At 46.7% G+C, this 23,281-nt stretch overlaps 1 protein-coding gene across 1 annotated transcript in view; it reads right to left on the bottom strand.

Moving 5' to 3' along the window:
• trim71 (tripartite motif containing 71, E3 ubiquitin protein ligase) overlaps positions 1-11,071 on the bottom strand; it is a 44,899-nt gene extending 33,828 nt beyond the window's left edge. Inside the window, exon 1 of the mRNA XM_056298328.1 lies at positions 9,607-11,071. Within this exon, the coding sequence (XP_056154303.1) occupies positions 9,607-10,335 (729 nt within the window). The 5' untranslated portion in view covers positions 10,336-11,071. The remainder of the gene's footprint in view (positions 1-9,606) is intronic.
• Positions 11,072-23,281: the final 12,210 nt, after the last annotated feature.

Below are 23,281 nucleotides of genomic sequence, written 5' to 3'. Positions count from 1 at the left end.
AAAGTAGTAGGAGTAGTAGTAGCTGGAGTGTGTGCGCCTGGCACCACAGTTCATGTTGTTGGAGAGTTTATTCAGCAAGGTAGGGCAGGTTTTCTCCAAGCACATGTTCCTTCTGGGGTTTAAGTATGAACAAACTGTGAAAAAAAATGTCAACTAATGAATTTTATCCTGGGACAAGCAAAAATGGCTACATATGTAAGCAGAAAGAGGAAGATGGACAACTCAGTAGACACCGATGTAAAGCTGCTGTTTACTAGGATGGTAAAGGCCAGGATGATGATCGACTTCAACTATTACAGGGAAATGAAAGATACCCAGCAGCTCAGTGTTATCTGGGCTCATGGGGATGTGTTGTGCTCAGTAAAACACAACCAACTTGTTTTTTTCTGGAGAATTGATGCGATTTACTTTTATTTTTAAATATCTATTTATTTGCTTGTGGTTTGAATATGGTTGTATTTAAAAAAAAGCTACTTTTTAAAAAATTAAAAAAAAATCTCTCTCTCTCTCGGATGACTCAGATGAGTTTATTGCACGGTGGTGTTTCACTACAGCCATTTGCTCCACCAACGAGGGGCAACTGGTGTTTAATTATGTTGTTGTGTGAAATGTTTTGAACCCTTTGGTGGGAGTCTGTGACTTGAACCGCTTTTTAAAGTTTTAAGCATCTTTTGTTATTACTCATTTTATTCGAGTATTATTCGTTTTCTAGGATTTACTTTTTCTGTGCATCCCCCCTGTTTTTTTTTTGTTGTCTTTTTTTGGCTTGGAAAAATCTGTCCGTCTGCCTGTCCATCTTTATTTCTCTTTGAATCAATCTGGGGTTCTGTGACGGAAGATGACCTCTTTTTTGGGGGGGGGGTGTTAATGTAAAGGAGTTACTCATGCTGATGTTGTGAAATGCATATGTCATTGTTGAAGTTTAAACAAAAAAAAATGTCCCCGTCTCTCTCTCTCTCTGGACACAGCCATGACGTCCACTGCACCCTTGCACAAATGAATGACAGCCATACCAGCGTGGCAGCCTAAATAGCCCGACCTTTACAACTGAATGGCCTGCGTACACAAGCACGCACATACTTCCACACCAGCAAATGCTTCAGATGCGGGTGTCCGGCTCGAGCGGCACATTACAACAGCGTTCGCACACAAGCCAAAGTGACCGTCGAGTGTTTCTGCAGCACAACCAGGCGATTACACAGAGGCCACCTCAACACGCCTGCACGCACAACAAGATGGAGGTAAAAAAAAAAGAAAAGAAAAAAAAAAGCAATGGTTTCCCATTTTTGAGGAGCCAGTATGCCTGGACAGAATACGATAACCCCCCCCCCCCCCCGTTCGCTATCCGTGGACTTATACAGCCCCTCAGATGGACATCAAAGCTGACACACTCACACACACACACACACACACACACACACACACACTTCCCTTTCCTCCACCTTCCTCTACATGAGACACATTCGCAGCACACAGGAAACACAGGGGCTGCTCTCTAATTATTGGGGCACATGTTGTGCATTTAAACCCTGGAAGTCCAACTCCACATAATCAAACTCTGCTGCTGCCGCCGCTGCGTAGAGAACCTGCACAGGCACACACCTACTCCCAGCTAACCACACACAGATGGGAGATGCTCTCAAGTGAGAAACGCTTCTGTCACACACACACACACACACACACACAACAAACACACCACAGAGAGACACCTCTGCGAGTAATGAAACGCAAATTGCCCCCCGCCCCCCCAACAGCAACAGCCACTAAAAATCCGGCGGAGGACGTTATTTTTTTTTTCCTTCTTTCTATCCCCGAAAGCAACGATTTCTGATACGGAGCGAACGGACAGCGCTGATGAGAAAGGCAGCAGCGAGATGAGGAAATGAGGTGGCGAGAGAGAGAGAGAGAGAGAAAACGAGAGAGCAAGAGAGACAGAGGGGGAGAGAGAGAGAGAGAGAGAGAGAGAGAGAGAGAGAGAGAGAGAGAATGAGTAAGAAGCCAGGAGGTATAAAACTAGAGTTACAGGAATTCCTCTGGCTTTGTACCAGCTTGAGCTCCGGGTTCGGTTTCCTCACAAAACAGTTTGGGTGGGGTGCGCACGCAAACACCCGAGTGTAAACTGGGTGATCATGAAACCCGAGCGCGCGCACGTCTGAGCCCTTACATAGAAATAAATAAATAAATAAAATCACACACAGTAGGCATTAGAGGAGAATCCCGACGGACTGTGACCGCAGGTGTATCTTAAATACCACTGTGGCAGCAGAAATAACACAAACGAGATGCAACAGTTTGCTGTGGGAGACTTGTTATAACGTGGGCTACATCACCTAGCCCCCCCCCCAAAAAGACAAATTAACACATCATTCTTTACCTTAGTTAAAAATACGCCTACCACCCGTGACCCCTGCAAAAAAAAAAAAGCTCAATGATGGGATGTGTTTGTGTGCACAAGAAGCCGCGCACGTCCAGCCAGGCGCACGGCGGCGGCTGGGGCGGGGGTGGCGCAGGGGTTGAGGATGAGGATGTCTCCGTTCCCACCCAGCAGCAGCAGCAGCAGCAGCAGTCGTCATGGTGACAAGTTTAATCTGCGCCGCGGAGTAACTTGTGGGATTATCATATCATTAGCCGGGGCCGCCCTGCCTCGGACGGAGCCGCGGCCGCTTGTTATGCATGTGCATGTCGGAGCGGTGACATCACAGCACGTACAGGGCGTCCCTCCATGTAATCCAATTTTCCATGTCCACCACACACCCAGCGTGAGGCCCGGTGTGACCGCCAGCCCTTCGCATGAGGGGCAACTGACATTTACGCCACGACAATGGGCGCAGAGTCATCCATGTGTGTATACAAACACACACACAGACACACACACCCACACACACACACACACACACACCCCTTTATCTGTGGAGGCTGCCTCCCTTTTCACAGCAGAAAGCATTATCTTCAAACCGAAAAGCGTATTTTCGGCAGCAATCTGGCCAGCCCGGCCAAAAGAAATGGGGTTTTTCCTGCTCTGTCCTTTGAAATCAACGCCAGTTTTACCAAGTACGGAGAGCGACTCCTCGCTCTCGGATAGCAGCTGGAATGTGTAGCTTAATGGTAAATTAACTGTGCATTATTGGATTATGCACACGGAATTTGGGAGGAAGCTGAAACCAAAGCAATTTCAGAGCGATATTCATTCCAGACAAGCGTCATAAGGGAAAACATAACCCGCCGTCTCTGTTACAGTAAATGAAACCAAATCTACAACTGGGGACTCTTGCCTGATCCCCTCCTCCTCCTCCTCCTCCTCCCCCAGAGCAGCGCTAGGCTCTTTTCCACAATACCTTTCTAATTTCAACACCATTTTCCTCTTCATACACACCTCGCCCTCTGTTAGAAAGGGATTGACACTTCTCAGAGAGGTATTTATGTGTGTGTGTGTGTGTGTGTGTGTGTGTGTGTGTGTGTGTGTGTGTGTGTGTGTGTGTGTGTGTGTGTGTGTGCTTCCTGGCTCTAGTGGGAATGGCTTCTGCGAGGGAAGGTTTCCAGCAGCAAGGGCAGCATTCCTCTCTGACCTCCATGCAGTCCGCATTTCCTCTTGCAGCACCCCTGCCCCCATCGTCACCATCACCATACACCCACCCACTCACCCACCCACCCACGTTTATGGCAGACTTGCAGGTTCCAAGTCCAGCCAGAGCCTCTGCAGCGAAAACAGTCAACAGCCTGCGCCTGCAGTTCAGCCATACATTTTTATTCAACCATTAGGGTTGTGCGCATTATTGCTTCGACAAACGGGATAAAGCGGTCCATAAAGCGGTCGGGTATCCTGCCCGAACAGAACCAGCACAGATCAACACCACTACCAGCTGCAGCACCGGTAAGGAAATATCCACCAAATCAGCTAAACAACAGTACTACACAGAGACACCCAACTCCAGGAAAATTCAGCTCTGCTAAAACCAGATGCACAGAACGCCTCTTGCTGAGATGGTACCAGACATCATTCTGCCCCGCCTGGGAAAAGATACCACAGCAGTGGTCCTCATCTGAACATTAGACATGAACTTTGTCTCACTGCCGTTTCTGCCAGTGGAGATCTGAGCATTTATTTACTTCACTGGATGCATCGCAAGGACAAGGCCTTAGTTTGCCTTGTCATTAGTGTTATCGCCCCCAGTGTCATCCAAGTTTGTGGTTCTCTAAACACTTCCACACCCTAAAACAACGCTTTGTTTTGTGTTTGCAGAGCTGTAACCGGAGAGATGGCCAAACTAGCAGTATTACAGGGGTTTTGGTCGAAGAGGGTCGAGACATTTTGACTCGTATGGTAGCCAACGTCTTGTCTCGCATTCGAGAACCTTTTGGATCCTAACCACCGGGAGCCGACCCGGTTTTTACACGTGACCGCACATTTCTGATCATCCTGCCAGACACGTCGCAAGGGTCGTTGCCAACGATGACAAAAATAAGGGAAACGGAGAGCAACCCGCCTCAAACTAGGCAAAGACGAAACATCCTTTGGTGGTAGCAGGAAAGCGGAGCACAGTTATTCCACATCTGAACCAGATTAATAGAGCGCTGAAGAAGCCACGTCATTCTGATGACATCCTTTAACCACATGCAGTGCTGTGTACAGAAAGCTATTTGCAAAGCAAACCCCCCCCCCCATGACTCACAGAACTACAAATGACAAGATGAGCCAGTTACGGCGTTGCTGACCACCTCATGCTTGTTACGGTAAAGATAGTATGACACCATTCCAACTTTTTACTAATTTCAAGTCACATTTGACTTCACTTTTTGTTTCTCCCAAGGTTAAGCAATTCCTTTTTTGGGGGGGGGGGGGGGTTCCCTCTTTTTCTCCCCAGTTGTATTTTTTTGGCCAATTACCCCACTCTTCTGAGCTGTCCCGGTCGCTGCCCCACCCCCTCTGCCGATCCGGGGGAGGGCTGCAGACTACCACATGCCTCCTCCGATACATGTGGAGTCGCCAGCCGCTTCTTTTCACCTGACAGTGAGGAGTTTCACCAGGGGGATGTAGCATGTGGGAGTATCACGCTACCCCCCCCAGTTCCCCCTCCCGACCAGAGGAGGCGCCAGTGCAGCAACCAGGACACATACCCACATCCGGCTTCCCACCCGCAGACACGGCCAACTGTGTCTGTAGGGACGCCCGACCAAGCCGGCACTACTGAGATGCCCGACTTCATTTTTGTTCTTATTGCGCGCTCAAGAGCGATTGCATCCCATCCTCCCGTCAAAAGTATGAACTCCACTGTGCACTTCCGTGAGAATTAACAGCAATAGTGGTGTAACGGAAGGTAGTCGATCCGGGATCAGTATGGGTCGCCCCCACAGTTCAGCACGCATGTGAACCGCTGTCACATTTTAAAGTAACAATTCCCTAAATCTTGACGCAGTGTTGCAGTGAAGAGACAGATAAGACAAATGCGTGCTGTGTTTTACTCTGAAACACAATGACTGATTATGCAAAAAAAACAGCCGTTGTGCGTTCATGTGAAGACGGCATGCTGAATCCCAGCGAATCAATCAGGCATGCTCGCATTGGGCAAAGGTTGGGCTAACTGAAGATGATGACTAAACATGGTTGACTATTCATGACGAGAATGAGCTGCAGCACGGAGAAAGGTAAGAACAGGCGGACGAGGCCAGCACATGCATGTAACAGGTGGCGATGAAAAAAGTAACCTGAAACACGTGTGTAAATAAACTCCTTTTCTGATCAGCCACTGAAATCAAACCCGTTATTTGTTACACCGCTACTATTACTAGAAAAAATACCACGACTGTGACATGTCGCTACCCAACAGTGTTGCTGGCAAATCGCTTTTATTAGACAAGGTCGTTTTTAAACCCTGACTCTGTGGGCACTGGTGGGTTAAATGACGATGAAAAAAAAAATATATATATATATATAAAAATTAAACTAGAAACCACACGGGCTTGAGGAAAGTTGTTCAGGTGACATTCTGAGAGCGCCTCAAAGAAAAACATGATCTGGGATTTAAAGCTCTCCTTCGTAAATGTGTATGGGGTGTGCCTAATTGGAGCTACGTTCGAGTGCAGTCTTTTGGTTTTTGTAACCCTTCAACCAACTCCAGCGAGCGGTGGAAGAGAAGGAGAGCAGGGCGGCGGTGAATGGTCAGTTCTATATCAACGAGAGGTCACTCACAGATGCTTAGCGGCAAATCAAAACACTATTCGTAATAGTGTTGGGCGATATGGGAAGTCTTTATCATCACAACCACAGGGAATTTTACATAACGTTAATATCATGATGTCTGCACAAATAACACGTTTAAGAATTCAACTGAGGTTCACCACATTAAACTGTTTGGTAAAGTATATTATCAAATCAAAGCTAGTTTTCTAATAATACTCCCTGAAATATTCCAGGTGACATTTCGTGAGAAATTTTAAGTGGTAGATTCTCACTTTCATTAAGATTGACAAAATTGGGTATCGCAAGATGACAACAACAAAATTCCATCCGGATACAATTAGGGGTCGACCAATATGAATTTTTCAGGGCCGATACCGATTAATGGCAATCGATGAGACCGATAATCAATATTTTGAACCAATATATATTTGCAATAAAAATGAAAATATTGGTGTCAAAATTTAGAACACAAAACTTCATTGAAATGACTTTACGCATGTTTAATTAAAAGAACGTTAACATTATCGAAATGAACTTGTTGACGTTCGCAATCATATTCAAGTTAGCGCTACAAGGCTCAACATTAGCTTGTGTTATTATGACCGCTGCCTCCCTATAACATGTAAAAACACCAACTCGTACGGGCGAGTAATGTTACGTTCGCAATATGGTTGCTAAACTAATTTCCAATTACACATGCACCAGTGTTACTCAAAGATATGGCTATCGGCACAAAAATAAAACTTTCACTATCTCATTATATTTAACTGTATATCACTGCAACAAGGTGCGGTATTTGGGCATTTTCAGTGGTGTAACTGGGAAACTGGGCATGCTTGCCATCACAGCAATAGATCATAAAATTGTGGTGTTTTTGCAACTTCAGCAAAGAGGATTATGATGTTTATTGCAACTTCGCCACTATCTGCTGCTTTGCCTTTGAGAAACAACTCCGCTCGCTCTCCACCGCTGCGCCGGTCCGCAAATGCATTCCTGAGCCCAGCTACGGCACAGTAGCCTTCAGTGTTGATAGGCTATTACTCGGGACGAGTAACCATTCAGAGAGCGCTGTGGGCGGGACGCTGCTCGAGACCACAGAGTGGTGACCACAGACAGCGAGGTGGCTACATCAGAGGCAACGTAGCTCACTTTTAAATTAATTTATTTTATCAGCAATAATAAAAAAATAATTCCGATAATGGTACAAATGCTGAATATCAGATCCGATAATCAACCAGGCCGATAAAAATCGGTCGACCCCTAGATACGATACCACTGAACGATGACCCGAATTACTGCCCATCCCAAATTCATAGGCTATATAGTATTAACTACAGCTACTGCCATTTGGCTAAGCTTTCTTGGGTACAAGGAATTTCAGTCACGCAAAACTGCCAGATACAACTCGCTTCCATGGATTCTATAAATTGATAACGTGTAAAAGGTTATTTCACAAACTACGGGTTGGTAAGCTGAGTACAGGTGGATTTAAGGCATTTTTCATTACTACATACACAAACCTTTACTTAAAATAAAAACCTTATAAGGAGAGCGGATGGGCATACACCCGTCTACCCATCGGGGTAACTGGGCGTATAAGGAACCGCGGTCTGATCCGGCCGTCCACGCTCCTACTTCCTCTGAGCCAGTTTTGTGGAGGCCATTCCCCGCACCTGACAATGACTCAGCCGTCTGGGCGCTCACAGGTAAAGGAAAGCTAGCCGCCTTCTCCTGTGTCATTCCTCCCCCGAGGCTGGATGGAGGTGTGTGTGTGTGGGGGGGGGGGGGGGTGAGGCATTACTGGGAAACAGAGCCTTTACTGGAAAAATAAACCCTCCTCTTTACTGGCAAAGGACAGGAGGAAGATGGAGACCTGCCCCCACCCCTCCCCCCCAATGACCTCCACAAAAACCTGATTGGAATCTGAAGCGGGACCTTTGTTATGAGGGCTGAATTAATACAGCACCAGGTAACCGTTTTGCTTTCACACATCATTTAATTCATTTTGGCGGCGTGGCATGGTGCCTATGGGGGAACGAACACAATCGGCATTCAGACCAGCTCGGTAGAAGGCTTTGCTTCCGCCGCGCACCTCGACTGCCATCGAGCACAATATTCTCCGGGAAATAAAAGAGAATGCTTCACGGCACGCAGGTATGCCCGTTTTACTTTACCTCGCATGTGTGTGTGTGTGTGTGTGTGTATAACTCCTTTCAAATAGTGTTTTGATCTACAGCTTGTATGAATCCTGCTGCTACAACATGAACGAAAAGCACCATGTTATCTTTACGACAGTTGATAACAAAAATAAGTTATCTGGCTTTAATGTGTTAAAAACCAACTTGACCATTTCTTATTGTCACAGTGACACCGGTGATCGTTTTGGTCCTGCAGGTCATTTACTGACATGAGGTGGCACGACTGCAGACGGCAGGGTTTCCCCCGGCCGAGTCTTTCAGGGGACTTAGGTGATGGAAGTTATTACTTCTCCACCTCGGTTTGAAAGGTGAAATGCGGAACCCCTTTGATGGCACAGGCACTTCCTGGGATATCGGAATAGAAACCAGGACTCCAGCTTGGATGACATTCAAAGAACTCCTGCTGAAGCCATTTGTTATTTTTCCCAGACCATACCACTTTAACCAAGACAACAACAAAAAAAAAGAGAAGTAAAAACTTGCTCGAGAAAAGGTTTTGACAGCACTCTGGCCCCAAAACACAGCCCAAATAAACAAGCAGTTAAATAAAAGAATGAACAGATAAACGAATAAAACTTTGGGCCCCAGTTCCAACTTGTCTCTGCCATTATCAACGAAACACCGGCCATCCATAATATCTTCATGGATGGGACTTCTAAAACTCAAGAGAAACATGTGTGCAGTTAGTAAAGGGGCCTCTCTCTGCCCTGGATAGATGGTGTGGTACAGATTAAGCCGACTCTGTGTGTGTGTGTGTGTGTGTGTGTGTGTGTGTGTGTGTGTGTGTGTGTGTGTGTGTGTGTGTGTGTGTGTAAATCCAGCTTGGCACACGTGCCTGGTTGTCTCCAGGGAAGTAGGTGAAGAGCCACTCATCTCCCTTTGAACTTTAGGCCATATGGCCCCCAGTATGGTCCTATACTACACACATAATGCCATTAGACTATAGCACCGTGTGTGTGTTCTGTGTTCGTTACACAACACACATAATACGGTTACGCCACCCATTCTATAAGACTAGTAGGACAAGGCTGGATGCCAGCACTAAAATAGTAGTGACTATAATGAAGACTATAGGCCTACAGATCGTCTACAGTGTTTGCTTATGGCATGCTGACAATGGACATGTCCCATTCATGTAGCCCTATACGGTTAATCCTGCTCTATGACTCACACATCACTTCTCTGAAGGTGTGTGTTCGCACACCCCCAAACTTTGCATCATGAACTCACCTCGTTGTCGTGATGCTGGCAGAAGCTCATGCGGTCCTGGAAGAGGGAGAGCAAGGCAAAATTGTTCTGGAGCGACTGGGCCAGGGAAACAGCAACCCCCGGCTGGCTGGTGCTGCTGTTGGCGTTGGACCGGCCCCCCAGGTGAAGGCTCTCCCCCAAACGTTCTATGAAGTGGTCCTTGGTCAGCCGCACCCGCTGATGGGCCCGCACACAGTTATCGCACAGGTACTCCTGGCAGTCCAGGCAGTGGGAGCTGGCTGGGTTCTCCTCATCGCAGGAGCTGCACTGAGGCTCTCCGAGGTGATGTGGCCGCAGGAGGCCCCCGTGGGGGTGGTGGAAGCCAGAGCCGCCGCCCACACGGTGGTGGTGGCCATTTTTGCTCTGGATCTGCTCTTCCGAGCTCACCACAACGTCCAGCAGGTTGCTGAAGAGAAAGTTGGACGAGGGCAGAGACTCCACCCCAGCCTCAGTGATGGACACCTTTTGGTCGCAGGTGGGGCAGCGCAGTTTGAGCGGCTCTCCGGGGCTGCGCTGGCTTTCTAGGCACTGCCTGCAGAAGGCGTGAAGGCAGGGTAGAACGTGAAGCCTCCTGGAGGTCTGACTGGAGGAGGACGAGGTGTGAGAGGAAGATGACGAGGTAGAGGAGTTGGAGGAAATGGGAGCGGAGGAGCCGCAGAGCTCTTTGCAGAGCGGGCACGTCTGCAGGTCCGAGTCTGGAAACGAAGCCATCTGCAGAGCTCTACCGAAAACCGGGCTCAATTCACAGACGGGGTGAGGTATTCATTTGGGACACGTCGGTTTGTTGTGTTCTGGAGAAAATCTTGCGTTTGAGGTAGATGCATGGGACATAAAGTCAGTTCAATCATGAAAACAGTGCTCATGGAGGCGTTTCCTCTCCCCCCCCCCCAAAAAAAATATAACACTGAACCGATCCAGGAACGAGGTAGTCTATCAAAGCGACGTGTCGACGGTCGGGCTGTTTCAGAGGTAAAACGTGTATCAAGCATCACATCAATTCTGCCGCGTAAGGCGCGTTTGTAGGGGGCGTCTTGGTCATTCCGTCTAATAGAAAAAACAAACTTAACCGCGGCGGTCGAGGGGGGAAGCGGGGTATTTTCGTGGGAATGACAACAGCCTCGTTGCGAATAATCCCGAAAACGTGGTGACACGAGATCGGGCGTCTAAGCACTGTGAGCTCCGTCTCTCCTCCCCCGCCGACTCAACATGACTTTGTAGGCTCCGCGTACGAAACAGCCCCGGCGAGTACCGAGGTAGGGGGGGGGACACCAACCCCCGTCCGGTTTGCCCGCTCGGGTCCAGAGTCAGCGTGTGTCGCGGTTCGGCGGTCCGCCGGACGAGCCCGTCCAGCGGCGTCGGGCGCAGCGAACGGCCGCTGATGGCAGCGTGAGCCTCGGACCAGCAGCCCTTAAATGATTCATCAAAGCGTTTCGCCCACAAGCCTCGAACCCGTTGGCGTTTGTTTACCAAAAAAAACGAAACAAAAAAATAAAACTCCGAAAACTGCGGGAGGTCTTCGGTTTCGACCCAAAAAAACTGTAACGCGGGGCAGGCTAAAAAAGAAGAAGAAGAAAGAGAAACTCTACATTTATGTGCATGCAATGTGCAAGTTTACCATTCCTCCGGCTGGAAAGAAGCCACTTCCCTCCTCCTCCTCCTCCCCCCTCCTATCAATGTGCGCGGAGGAATGCACAGGGCTTTTCCACGCAGCCCTCCGGAGGCTCCGAGGTACGAGCCTCCGACTCCTCCAATAGAAGGAGAACCGCGTCGAGTGTCCTCCAGACGGAAACGCCGGTCTACAGCGACCACATCTGTCCGTCTACAAGACCCCGATTCCGTTTTTCTTCTTCTTCTTCCCCTCAGCGGTATCGACATAAACACAGGGTGTTGCGCTACGCGCGCTGGTCCCAGATCGTGGGCGCGAGGCTGCTCCTCCAGCCGCTCTTATCCAACTGAGGGAAAAAATGGACACATTTCCGCCGTGGGGAGGATGAATGGGAGGAGGAGGAGGAGGAGGAGGTCGGTTGCGCGCAACGCTCGTTCCCGACAGTTGGGAGGGGGAAAAGCTGCTCGGGTGGATGTGTGTCGATTGGGTGCGCGTGTGTGTGCGCGCGCGTGTGCGCGCGCGTGTCGAAAGCCTACGTGACTACGTCAAAACGGTGGGATAATAATGGTGTCCGCCTGCGCACGTCGCTGCCCTTCCACTCTGGCGCGACCGAACTGTTAACGGGAGACAACTGGAAGGGGAAAACTGCTAGGGTTTGTGTTTTGAGGCAAATCCCCGACACACGATTTCCCCACGTTTTAAGAGTTGGACTGGGAGGTTTCTGTCGTAAATATACTGGATACTTTCGGTGATTTTGCCCCAATTTACGGTTTCCAGCTCGCCATGTCACGTCTGAAAGGGCCACGTCTAAAGGCCCCATAATGCGGCGTTCCTTTCCAAGTCCGAGGTGGGAATTTGCCAGGTGACATTTCCCATTTCCGACCTCCAAGCGTTCCCGGTGCACGACGCCATACGTAAAATAAATAAAATAAATGGCTGACCGTGATAAACGTGTTTTTGTTGGCAAGTATATAAACAATTGAATTGTCAGCAGTGCAGCCTCCGTGATTTGACACGGGGATAACTTTTGTGCAGATAACTTTCAAAGATTTACTATAACCAGCAACTTAACACTGTCTACATATGCTGACATCAATTCACATCCAGAACAGGTTTTACTATATGATAGTATGCATTACCGTAATTAAATATAGGCAAATATACGTTACGTTGCCTTAATTGATGGTTTACCATTAACACTTCGCCTCCATGGGCGCTGCTGTTGTGTGACGTCAGACAACTGCTTCTCCGTGAAGTCGGGGTAGATGGGTGGGTGACCAGGGGCCTCTTTGTATCAATCGCTACTATGGGCAAATTTGTGCTTCCGCTCACCCATGGAATTTTTTAAGCCCTCAAGATGGTCTGATAGCAGTAGCAAAGCATGACGGTTATTTGTAATTCCTTCTTCCTAAAATCTACTGTCTACCTGCAACGAGCCATCGCCCAGGCCTGCAAAGACATCAGCATTAGCCAACCGGTGTCTAAATTCAGGGGTTACCCAGGCTCTACACTGGTCTCCGAGACAAACTTCAGGGCTAGAAATTCCCATAGGTGTGTAAGAACAAATTTGCCCGATTGATACTTGAGGCCCCAGGTGTCCCGATTCATGCGGGACTGCACAGCATTTTGATCCCTCGTCCCGCATATTGGGACGATGTGTCCCGTATTTTGACTGGCTCTAGTTTTCAAAAGTCAATCTGGCTGTTATCCAGTGACTGTGACGAAAGCAGGGAAGGCTGTCATCACAGGGCTGTGTTTTATGTTAATTCATCAAACTGGGCACACGTGGGTCAAGTAACCTGTCACCGTCTTTGGTGCCACAGTTTACGCCCAACGAGGAAACTTGCCGAGTCACCGCAAAATCTCTGCAGATTTAGGGGGAATATGATGGACAGTAAACACCAGGAAAAGGAAGCGCAGCTACAGCAAACAACGTATGACTGGCTGAAGCCAGTGCAAGGCGAGTCCCAGAGAGGTTTTCTTTCTCTTTTTTTTTGTGAAATTTTCCAAGAGTTATTTTTCAGTTTCACACGGAGGGGAATACGACGTGAAGCAACACGGGACATGTGACTCTCACGGGAAACGTGTGGTTCAAAAGGAGATGTGCTGATCTATGGACTCGCTGCTACTGACACCCAAAGATGATGGCCAGACAGATAAGGTAGCAGCAGCTGAAATAACTAGCGTTTACCACGCTGTATAGACGGCACTCCCACTCATGCAGGTCAGCAGACTGCGGTAGTAAACCAGCACCGGGTCATTTTTCCAGACTCGGACGTTGCACAAAATTTTTTTTTAATGTGGTCGTACAAAAGCAAGTTCCTTGATCTAAATGTATTACTTTTTTATATACTACCCAGGGCTCACCCTTCATTTTACACGCCATATGCCCTTTTTAAAGCACCAGTAGTACTGTACCTGAAAGAACGCAAAACATGACTTGAGTCACATGTCAGCAATTCAGTTTTACTGTACACAGCTTAGTCAGATTCAGTGTTGATGAGAAGAAGCCATGTGCTTTTAACAGTTATTGGGACAGAAAAGGGGAATACATGAGCGCAAGCAGACTATCGCATAAGACCATAAGAAGTCTGTGAATGTTCTCATTCATCCAGGTCATGGTTATCCAAAGGAGTTGAATCAAGAGCAACTGGACTAACCCTAACCCTATATATATATATACCAAGTCCAGTTGCACTTGATTCAACTCCTTTGGAAAGACCATAAGAACTGTGAGACTTCAGCTTCCTTTTATGCTTACTGCATTTACTCAGCGTGGGAGTTGGAAAAGTTGCATAAGAAAATATATATATATATAATATATATATATAATATATATATAATATATATAATATATATATATAATATATATATATATATATATATATATATATATATATATATATACTTAAGTCCTTCACATGCTAAAGGCCTAACTTGTAACCTGCATAGTCTGTTCGCAGGGGTGAGCAATCTTATCCAGAAAGGGACAGTGTGGGTGCAGGTTTTTGTTCCAACCAAGCAGTTACACACCTGATCCCACTAATCAACCAGTAGAGTCTTTGCTGAGGAACTTGATGAGGACTCACAGGTGTGTAACTGCTTGGTTGGAGCAAAAGCTTTCACCCACACCAGCCCTTTCCGGATAAGATTGCCCACCCCTGAACTGTGCTACTGAATCAACCAGAGGGCAAAGCATAGTAGAGATGCTTTACGAACTAAGGGGCAGAATATAAATGTTTATTTTTTTTAATTCAGATAGACATTATATCAAGATTTGAGACTACCTCTCAGCATTGGTGACATGTCCCACACAAGCATACTCTTTGTCCCACATTTGGTGTGTTGGGATCTGCTCACCCTGATATGCCCCGAGTTTACAAGTAGGAACTCCGACTGTGAGTGGCGTTCCATTGTATTTTTCCTAGGAGGCCGGAAAATCTCGATTTCCGAGTTGTCTGGAACGCCAGCATTAGTTTCATGTGGACATTTGTGACATGTTCATTTAACCTACTTCCGGTAAAGCATACATGTGCACTTAGCAAGAACAAGACTTGGCACTCTTATATATATTTTTTTAGTGGTTGGAGAGTAGGCAACACGTATGTCACAGGGGACAGGATGATGCATTGTCATTATTTTGGGGTTTTGGAGTGAGTCCTGATCTAGGACTATTCTTTGGCGGATAAGTATCATGAAGGATCCTTGAATACCTCTTGGGTGACAAAAGAAGTCCCGGAACCACACTTCCTTCCACCCGTCAACGCGTATTAAATCAAGATTTACGACCATATCTTACCCCATCTAGTACCTACATGTTGGCAAATACCCTTTCGACATTTAACACCTAACATTGTACCCAGTGTTTTGCTAAAATTACCACTGATTTCAACAAAGATCCACCAACTGGCTATGATTTTAGACCAAAATCTTATGAAATTATAATTTTAGTCAGTGAAACACAAGATGCAATTTTTTTGTATCGCTGTTTCTATCCACAAAAAAAAGGTCTTCAAATGTGCCCCTGAATAGAATGGCTCCATTAGTGTAGTGTCCTTTAATACGGTGTACACACAACATCCACTGCACGTTGTCCGTCTTGGAAGGGAGATCCTTCCTCTGTTGCTCTCCCTGAGGTTTCTTCCTCTTTTTTCTCCCTGTTAAAGGTTTTTTTTTAGGGAGTTGTTCCTTGTCCGATGAGAGGGTCTAAGGACAGGATGTTGTGTTGCTGTAAAGCCCCTTGAGGCAAATTGTAATTTGTGATTATTGGGCTATACAAATAAAACTGACTTGACTTGACTTGACAGCATTTCATGGCTCACGGCTCGGCTAAAGGCAAAAAATAACTTTTTTTCCAGACTTCTGTTGAACTTTAATAAATTAACAAAAAGAAAAACAAATTTGAGATGGAACAAAGAGATCCTAAGAAGACACAGTAAGCCTTTTACCAGATTTTATATATATATATATATAAACACACAGGTATAAATGATGTCTGGGTGAAATTTTCCTTTGGAGGGATTTCTAACCAAATGTGAGAAATTGCATATGTTCTCTCTGTAGTCTGGGATGGACCAGTACTTTAAAAATCAGCAAATATATCTCGAAGCAAGAATCCACAGACTTCAGGTCTGTAGTACATGTGATGTCAAGATGCCATGAGCAACAAATGAATGGATGACCGAATGGAGGGTGGATTTTGGGGCGTTTGTGTGCTTTAAGCCTTGGGGGAACTGTATAGTTTAGCTTTTTAAAACAAGTGACACTTTATAGCAGCGGTAATTGATCGGGAGCAGAAAACGCAGTGGGGTCTGGAACAAACTCCTCTTTCAGTCCTCTGATTACACGAGAGGACAGTTGTGGATGTTAAAGTTTAACTGCATTTGTATAGTGAAATACCTACACATATATTTTACTGTTCAAAAGGAAGTGTTGTTTTCTCTTTCTGTGGGTAAACACTACAGTTGAGTCCCTTTATTTACCAAACTTACTGAGACGGCCCTCGGCTATTTGCTTAATGTTTGTGCAATGTCTTCTCTGAATCCATACAATGAACACTGCAAATCCTTATTCGCCCCCTGCCAGCCAATGCTGTTCCTTATTCATTGGTGTCCGAAAGCTGTCATGAGGACAACACAGGTTGGTGGACCAGGTGTTAGGCCCCTCACTCCTATATCGAACCCCAGCACAGGCCACGGGACTTCCGCTGGGTTTTCTCAGGGGAACGTTTTACCACAACTTAAAACCATCACAGAAATTCACAGCTGACAGAGTTAACCAGTTTTATGCTGTTGGCCAACGCCCGCCATCTTGCCCAAGGACACCACTATGGCACATCCCCCCCCTTTTCTCCCCAATTGTATCCGGCCAATTACCCCACTCTTCCGAGCCATCCCGGGCGCTGCTCCACCCCCTCTGCCGATCCAGGGAGGGCTGCAGACTACCACATGCCTCCTCCGATACATGTGGAGCCGCCAGCCTCTTCTTTTCACCTGACAAGAGTTTCGCCAGGGGGACGTAGCACGTGGGAGGATCACGCTGTTCCCCCTCCCCCCTGAACAGGCACCCCGACCGACCAGAGGAGGTGCTAGTGCAGCGACCAGGACACATACCCACATCCGGCTTCCCACCCGCAGACACGGCCAATTGTGTCTGCAGGGACGCCCAACCAAGCTGGAGGTAACACAGGGATTCAAACCGGTGATCCTCACATTGGCAGGCAATGGAATAGACCACTACGCTACCCAGATGCTCCCACAATGGCACATCTAACGGGAGGCTCTTTCCCACCGTGTGTCAGACATGACAGGTTTGAAAAAAGTGACCGTTCTGACATCGTACCCGCTTCCCTAATCCCTACAGATTGTCATCACATGTTGATTTTTTTTATGTAACATGTAAACATGTACAAAGCATGTAGTAGTCCTCCCCCGTACCAGTTTTAGGATCCAGAATTTTCATTTCCATTTTTGAATCCCACAGATTACAAAGTCTTCTAGCCTGGCTCCCCACCAGCACCTTCTCTTAGTTTTAAAACATTCCCTCACATCTGGCTGGTAAAAGTTTCATCCTATTAAAGTCTAATGGCTGAGAAGACTGGAAAATCTATAAGGGTCAAGCTGGCAGATGCCATGGTTTCTCTGAACCAGTGTTTCTTCACTTCAAGCTGAAGTGTTTCCATCTCTCTCCATCTATTCATAAGTGATGGAGAGAACAAGTAGAGGAAGGGCATGCAAGAGAGGGCAAAAAAGTAACAACAGGGAAACGGAGAGTAAAAATCGAAGCGTGGTTACATAAGACAACTCACTAACTTCATTTGACCCAACGTGACTTCATTTATCTTGGGGTGAAATGAAACAACAACAGTAACGGACAAAAAAGGGAGGAGGCGGGTTGATTTACAGCGACCTTGTGGCGCGATCAAAGTAAGCGGGAGAGAATATGAGGATGAACGACGTGAAGACATGGCAGAGGTTATATTAATATGTCAACGCGGGGAAAACATTCCTCCAGATGAACGATCCCATGTGGAGCATTATGTTTCACATGGGCCTTTCGTACAGTGCAGCCGACGACAACCACGCACACAACAGATGATTCCACGTGAGGCCGGTCGGAGACTCGAGCGTGCCAACTATTGTGCGCAAGGTCCGGAGGAACAATTCATCCTTTTTTTTAGGCGATCCGAACGGCACGCATCCAAGTCTGATGGGATCGGGCTAGGCGAGGTGCGCACGGTCCGCACCGAGGGAGAGCTGTACAAACACTTCCTCTGTTCAGGACGGTTCCTCCATCTTTGGATGACACGGATAAAAACAATAAATCAGTCGGCCCAATGAGGGGTATGGTGCTTTCCATCAGTTGTGTCATCTGACTAGATGCTCCAGACTTTCCTTGACGGCTTGAGATGAATCATCATGAAGACTAGAGTCATGCATCGGGATCATGTGAATGTCTGCAAGGTCTATTTCTGGCCCTGCTTCAATCTTGTGCACATATCCAGCCTGACCATTGTTGCACACAAATAGGCCCATGCGGCAGAGTGAACAGATGAGCTTTGTGAGGCTTGTTCAGAGAGGTTTGGCAGTGTTCACCCTGTATTGTCTCGTCTGTCAGGCTCTAGGCACCAACTAAATGACCTCTGACCTAAACAAATGAAAATGGGTCATTCACACCCCCTAATGGTTTGCTAGGAGACTGTCTATGTTCCTACCTAAAATAGAAACAAAGGCCTTGGACCAAACACAAAAATGTGTTGGGAGCCGTGGAGCTGCACGTGATTTAAAAAGTCGAGGCAAAATGTTGAGAAGGGAGGAGAAAAAAACCCAACCAGTACAACATGTTCTACTAAGGCTATTTAAATAAAAACATGAAGAGATGCGTCAAAGAAAGTCGAATGAGTTCATCTGGTCATGATTATTGAGGGAAACGTTTCATCACTCATATAAGTGACCTCTTCAGTCTAAACTGACTGCAGGTATCCCCACCCTTACAAACAATACAGTGGCATGACGACCAACAACGATCAGTTTCATATGCAAATGGAGACAACCATTCACTAGAGTTTCAATGGCCATGTGTGATGTTTGCAATCACACCATTGTAAGGTGGTGACAGATGTACCCTTAGCCCCCCTCAGTTCAGGGGTGGTCGTTCCCTCTTCATGTAGATGGCCTCTTTGACTCCCCGTTCAAACCAGCATTCCTCCCTATCCAAGATGCGCACATCCTCATCCTTGAAAGAGTGGCCTGTAGATGGGTGTAGACTGCGGAGTCCTGGCCTGGCGTGTTAGCGCTCCTGTGTTTTGTTGTGTACTCCATATACAAGTTGGCCACTATAGGTGAGACTGAGGAACCCATAGCAAACTCGTGCTTCTGACTATAGTACTGCCCCCATATGTGAAGCACGTGAACTGAAGACACAGCTTTGGGAGCAGACACACTTGGTCAGTGTTAAGGGTGGTCCTACTGCTAAAGATGGGGTCGTTTTGTAATTTCATACAGACAACCTCCACTGCTTCATCAACAGGAACGCACATGGGAGCCCAAGGGTACATCTGTCGCCATCTTACAATGCTGTGATTGCAAACATTCCCACATCCTCTGTGAATAGTACACATGGCCATTGTAACTCTAGTTAATGGGCATGGTAATTTGCATATGAAACCGATTGTTGTTTTTGGTCATTATGCCACTGTATTGTTTATAAGAGTGGGGATACCTGCAGTCAGTTGAGACTGAAGGGGTCACTTAGATGAGTGATGAAACGTTTCCCTCAATAAACGTATCCAGATGAACTGATTCAACTTTCTTTTATTTCCTTACCTGGATTATTGAGCATGCATCAAGACACAGAGAGATGCAGGTCACCTCTCCAACGGGACTAACAGCTAATTTTTTTTTTCTCCTGGCAATCACATGGAAGAATTAATACTGCCACGGAATTATTATACACCGATCAGCCCAAAACATTAAAACCACCTGTCTAATGTTGTGGAGGTCCCTCTCGTGCCTCCAGAACACCGCTGTCCCATCTAGGCATGGACTTCACAAGACTTCTGAAGGTGTCCTCTGGTACATGGCACCATGACGTTAGCAGCAGATCCTTTAAGTCCTGAAAGCTGTGAGGTGGGGTGGGACCTCCATGGATCGGTCTTGTTTCTCCGGCACATCCCACAGATGCCCGATCGGATTGAGATCTGGGTAATTTGGAGGCCAAGGCAACACCTTTAACTCTTTTTCATGTTCCTCAACCCATTCCTGAACAATTTTTGCAGTATGGCGGGGTGCATTATCCCACTGACAGAGGCCACTGCCGTCAGGGACTACCTTCAGGGATGAAATAATGGTCTCTTATGATGTTAATTCTCATCCACATGAATGCCAGGATCCAAGGTTTCCCAGCAGAATATTGACCAGAGCATCACGCTGCCTCTGCCGGCTTGCCTTCTTCCCGTAGTGCATCCTGGTGCCATCTCTTCCCCAGGTAAACAATGCACACGCACCACATCCACATGATGTAAACAATAGCATGATTCGTTAGACCAGGCCACCACCTTCCATTGCTCCATGGCCCAGTTCTGATGCTCAAGTGCCCATTGTAGGAGCTTTCAATGGTGGACAGGGGTCATCATAGGCACTCTGACCGGTCTGCAGTTATGCAGCCCAGTACGCAGCAAGCTGTGCTGCACTGTGTGTCCTTACACCTGTCTATCATAGCCAGCATTAACTTTTTCAGCAGTTAGAGCTACAGTAGCTCTTCTTTGGGATCGGACCAGACGGGTTAAACTTCACTCCCCATGCACACCAATGAGCCTTTGGTGCCCATGACCCTGTTGCTGGTTGAGCAGTTGTCCTTCTTTGGACCACTTTTGGTAGGTACTGACCACTGCATACCGGGAACACCCCACAAGACCTGCCGTTTTGGAGCTCCTCGGACCCATTCGTCCAGCCATCACATTAATGCCCTTGTCAAAGTCACCCAGATTCTTACGCTTGCCCATTTTTCCTCCTTCCAACAAATCACCTTCAAGAACCGACTGTTCACTTACTGCCTGATATATCCCACCCCTTGACAGGTGCCATTGTAATGAGACAATCACTGTTCTTCACTTACCTGTCAGCGGTTTTAATGTTTTGGCTGATCGATGTATATATAGTCATGAGTAACATACAAAAGTAAAAGAAGACAACCTGAAACATTTTCAAAACAGCCCTTGTTGCTGAACATAAGGATTAATATTTTTTTTTAAACAAAAACGGTGAAAAACAGTTTGTGTGTGGTTATAACTCTTTAAGAGGTGAGCTAAGAGCCCCTATTGAGAAAACAAAGCCAGGAAAAAAGTATTACATCTCTAAGGATAGGAAAGAAAAAAAAACACCAAAATAATGAAACGTATGTTTCAACAAACAAAAAAAAATCTGATTTTTTTTTAACTGCACACATCTTATGGCCAGCGTGCAGTTTATTTGGTAAGTAGAAGTTATAGAAGAATTGGGGTCATTTTTGGCATGCACAGCGGCTCACAAATGAATACAAATACACATATAAGGGGTGTAATGATTCACCGATATGAATCAGAATCTGGTTTAAAGATGCAACTCCATCGATACACGGACCGCTGGATCAATCCAAATGTACCGTAAACCTGTCAACGGCCCGATTTTAATGAAGTGTGGTCTAAAACTGCTTTTATTTTCGGGGCAGGATACAAGAAAATTAATGCAACAAACTGGCAACTTTTAAATGTCCTTGCTGGCAAAGCTAAACTGTCTACAGAGCGGGAGAGAGGAAGAGAGAGAGATCTCATCAGAAAGAAGAAGACAGAAGGGAAACTGAGGAAAAAGTCCCTGTGTTCACCTCTCTTGTAAAGACGTACTAACATATGCAATATCTCAATTGGGTATTTATCTTGACAGAATATTGTAGCGAATTCGTGGGGTAGCCCGGCCGGACCGTCACAGCCGGGACGCGAACCCGTGGCTCCCGCACCACGGGCGACAACGTTAACCAGTTGACTAAAGGGACAGACCTGTTAGCCAAGGGCCAACGTGTCTATTCATTTGTAATCGTTACATTACCCCCCTCCTTCGGTAAACGCGTTTGCGCGCATCCCACTTCTCACACCAATGTAGCGAATTGGGGGGGGGGGCAGCCCGGGAATTGTCACCACAGCCGGGACGCGAACCCGTGTCTCCCATTCCGCAACCGACAATGTTAACCAGTCGACGAAAGGGTCCGACCCATTAGCCAACGGCTACTGTGTCTACTTATCCGTGCACGCTACACTACCCCCCTGTAGTATATGGGTTTGAACATATACACGGAGTAATACGGTGGTGAGCCTATACTATAGGTAATACGACGAGAGGCCAGTAGGCGTGCTCTCAGGCAGATGTACGTAAGTAGAACTGAAGTCGGTTAGGATACGCGTGCACAGTTGTTGTTCTTTGTTCCTGAATAAAGTTCATAAAAAGGACTACCCGCTAGTCTCCTCATCAGTGTAAACCACAACATGGTGTCGGGAGAGGCGGCGTTTGATGTTAAATCGCCGAAGAAGACGAGAGACCGAGAGAAGAGAATGGTGAGCTTGTCGCAAAGTTCCAGTGACTAAGCGTAAATGTGTTAGGTCCGACGGCGCTAAAGTCAATAGAGTTTGGGGTTACGCTAACGCGGAAGAGAAAACAAAATGGAACAATTTAAGCCACCTTCTCCGTTAGTATTAATAGGCAACATATGTGAAAACTGGCGCAGATGGGAGCAAAGATAAAGGTTGTACATGACATTAACTGAAATGTCGGAAAAGGAGGTGCAAGTGGCAATATTACTGCACACGCTATGCGAAGAAGCACTCGAGGTGTACAACACAATTGATATAGCAAGGGCCGAGCCCGACAACATGCAGGTGGTCCACATATTGCAGGCTTTCAGAGACTACTGTACGCCAAAGAAAAACGTGGTATTTGAGAGGCACCAATTTTGGACCGATGCACACTGACAATTTTGTCACAGAGCTAAAACACAGGAGCAAAGACTGTGAGTTCGGTATAACCGAAAATGACATGCTGAGAGACAAAGTCGTTTTCAGTGTTACAGATAAGCATCTGAAAGAGAAACTGCTGAGAGAACCTGACTTTAACTAAAGCCATTGATATTTGCAGGGCATCAGACATAGCCAAGGAGCAAATCAGCATAATGGTGTGTACAAAGAAGGAAAATGAGTTGCATGCAATAACAGAGGCAATAAGGCAAAATAAAGCTAATGTCAACAATGCTCATCATATAAAGGAGAAATATGTCAACCAAACAAAAGTATGCAACAGATGCGGAAAGACACATGGCCCAAAAGCATGTTCAGCGTATGGAATGAAGCGCAGAGCTTGTGGGAAGGCCAATCACTTTGCCAAGATGTGCAGAATGAAAGGAGTGCAAGCAGTGCAGACAGTGGATTCACTATTTGTGGGCAGTCTGGAGTGCACCCAGGTAAATGCACTGAGTAAAGCTAGTGATTTGCCGTGGTGAGCTACTTTGTCAATTAGAGGGATGCCCATC

This window comes from Lampris incognitus, chromosome 18, assembly GCF_029633865.1.
Source record: "Lampris incognitus isolate fLamInc1 chromosome 18, fLamInc1.hap2, whole genome shotgun sequence".
Lineage (NCBI taxonomy): Eukaryota > Metazoa > Chordata > Actinopteri > Lampriformes > Lampridae > Lampris > Lampris incognitus.
This window is presented reverse-complemented; position numbering and strand designations above follow the sequence as displayed.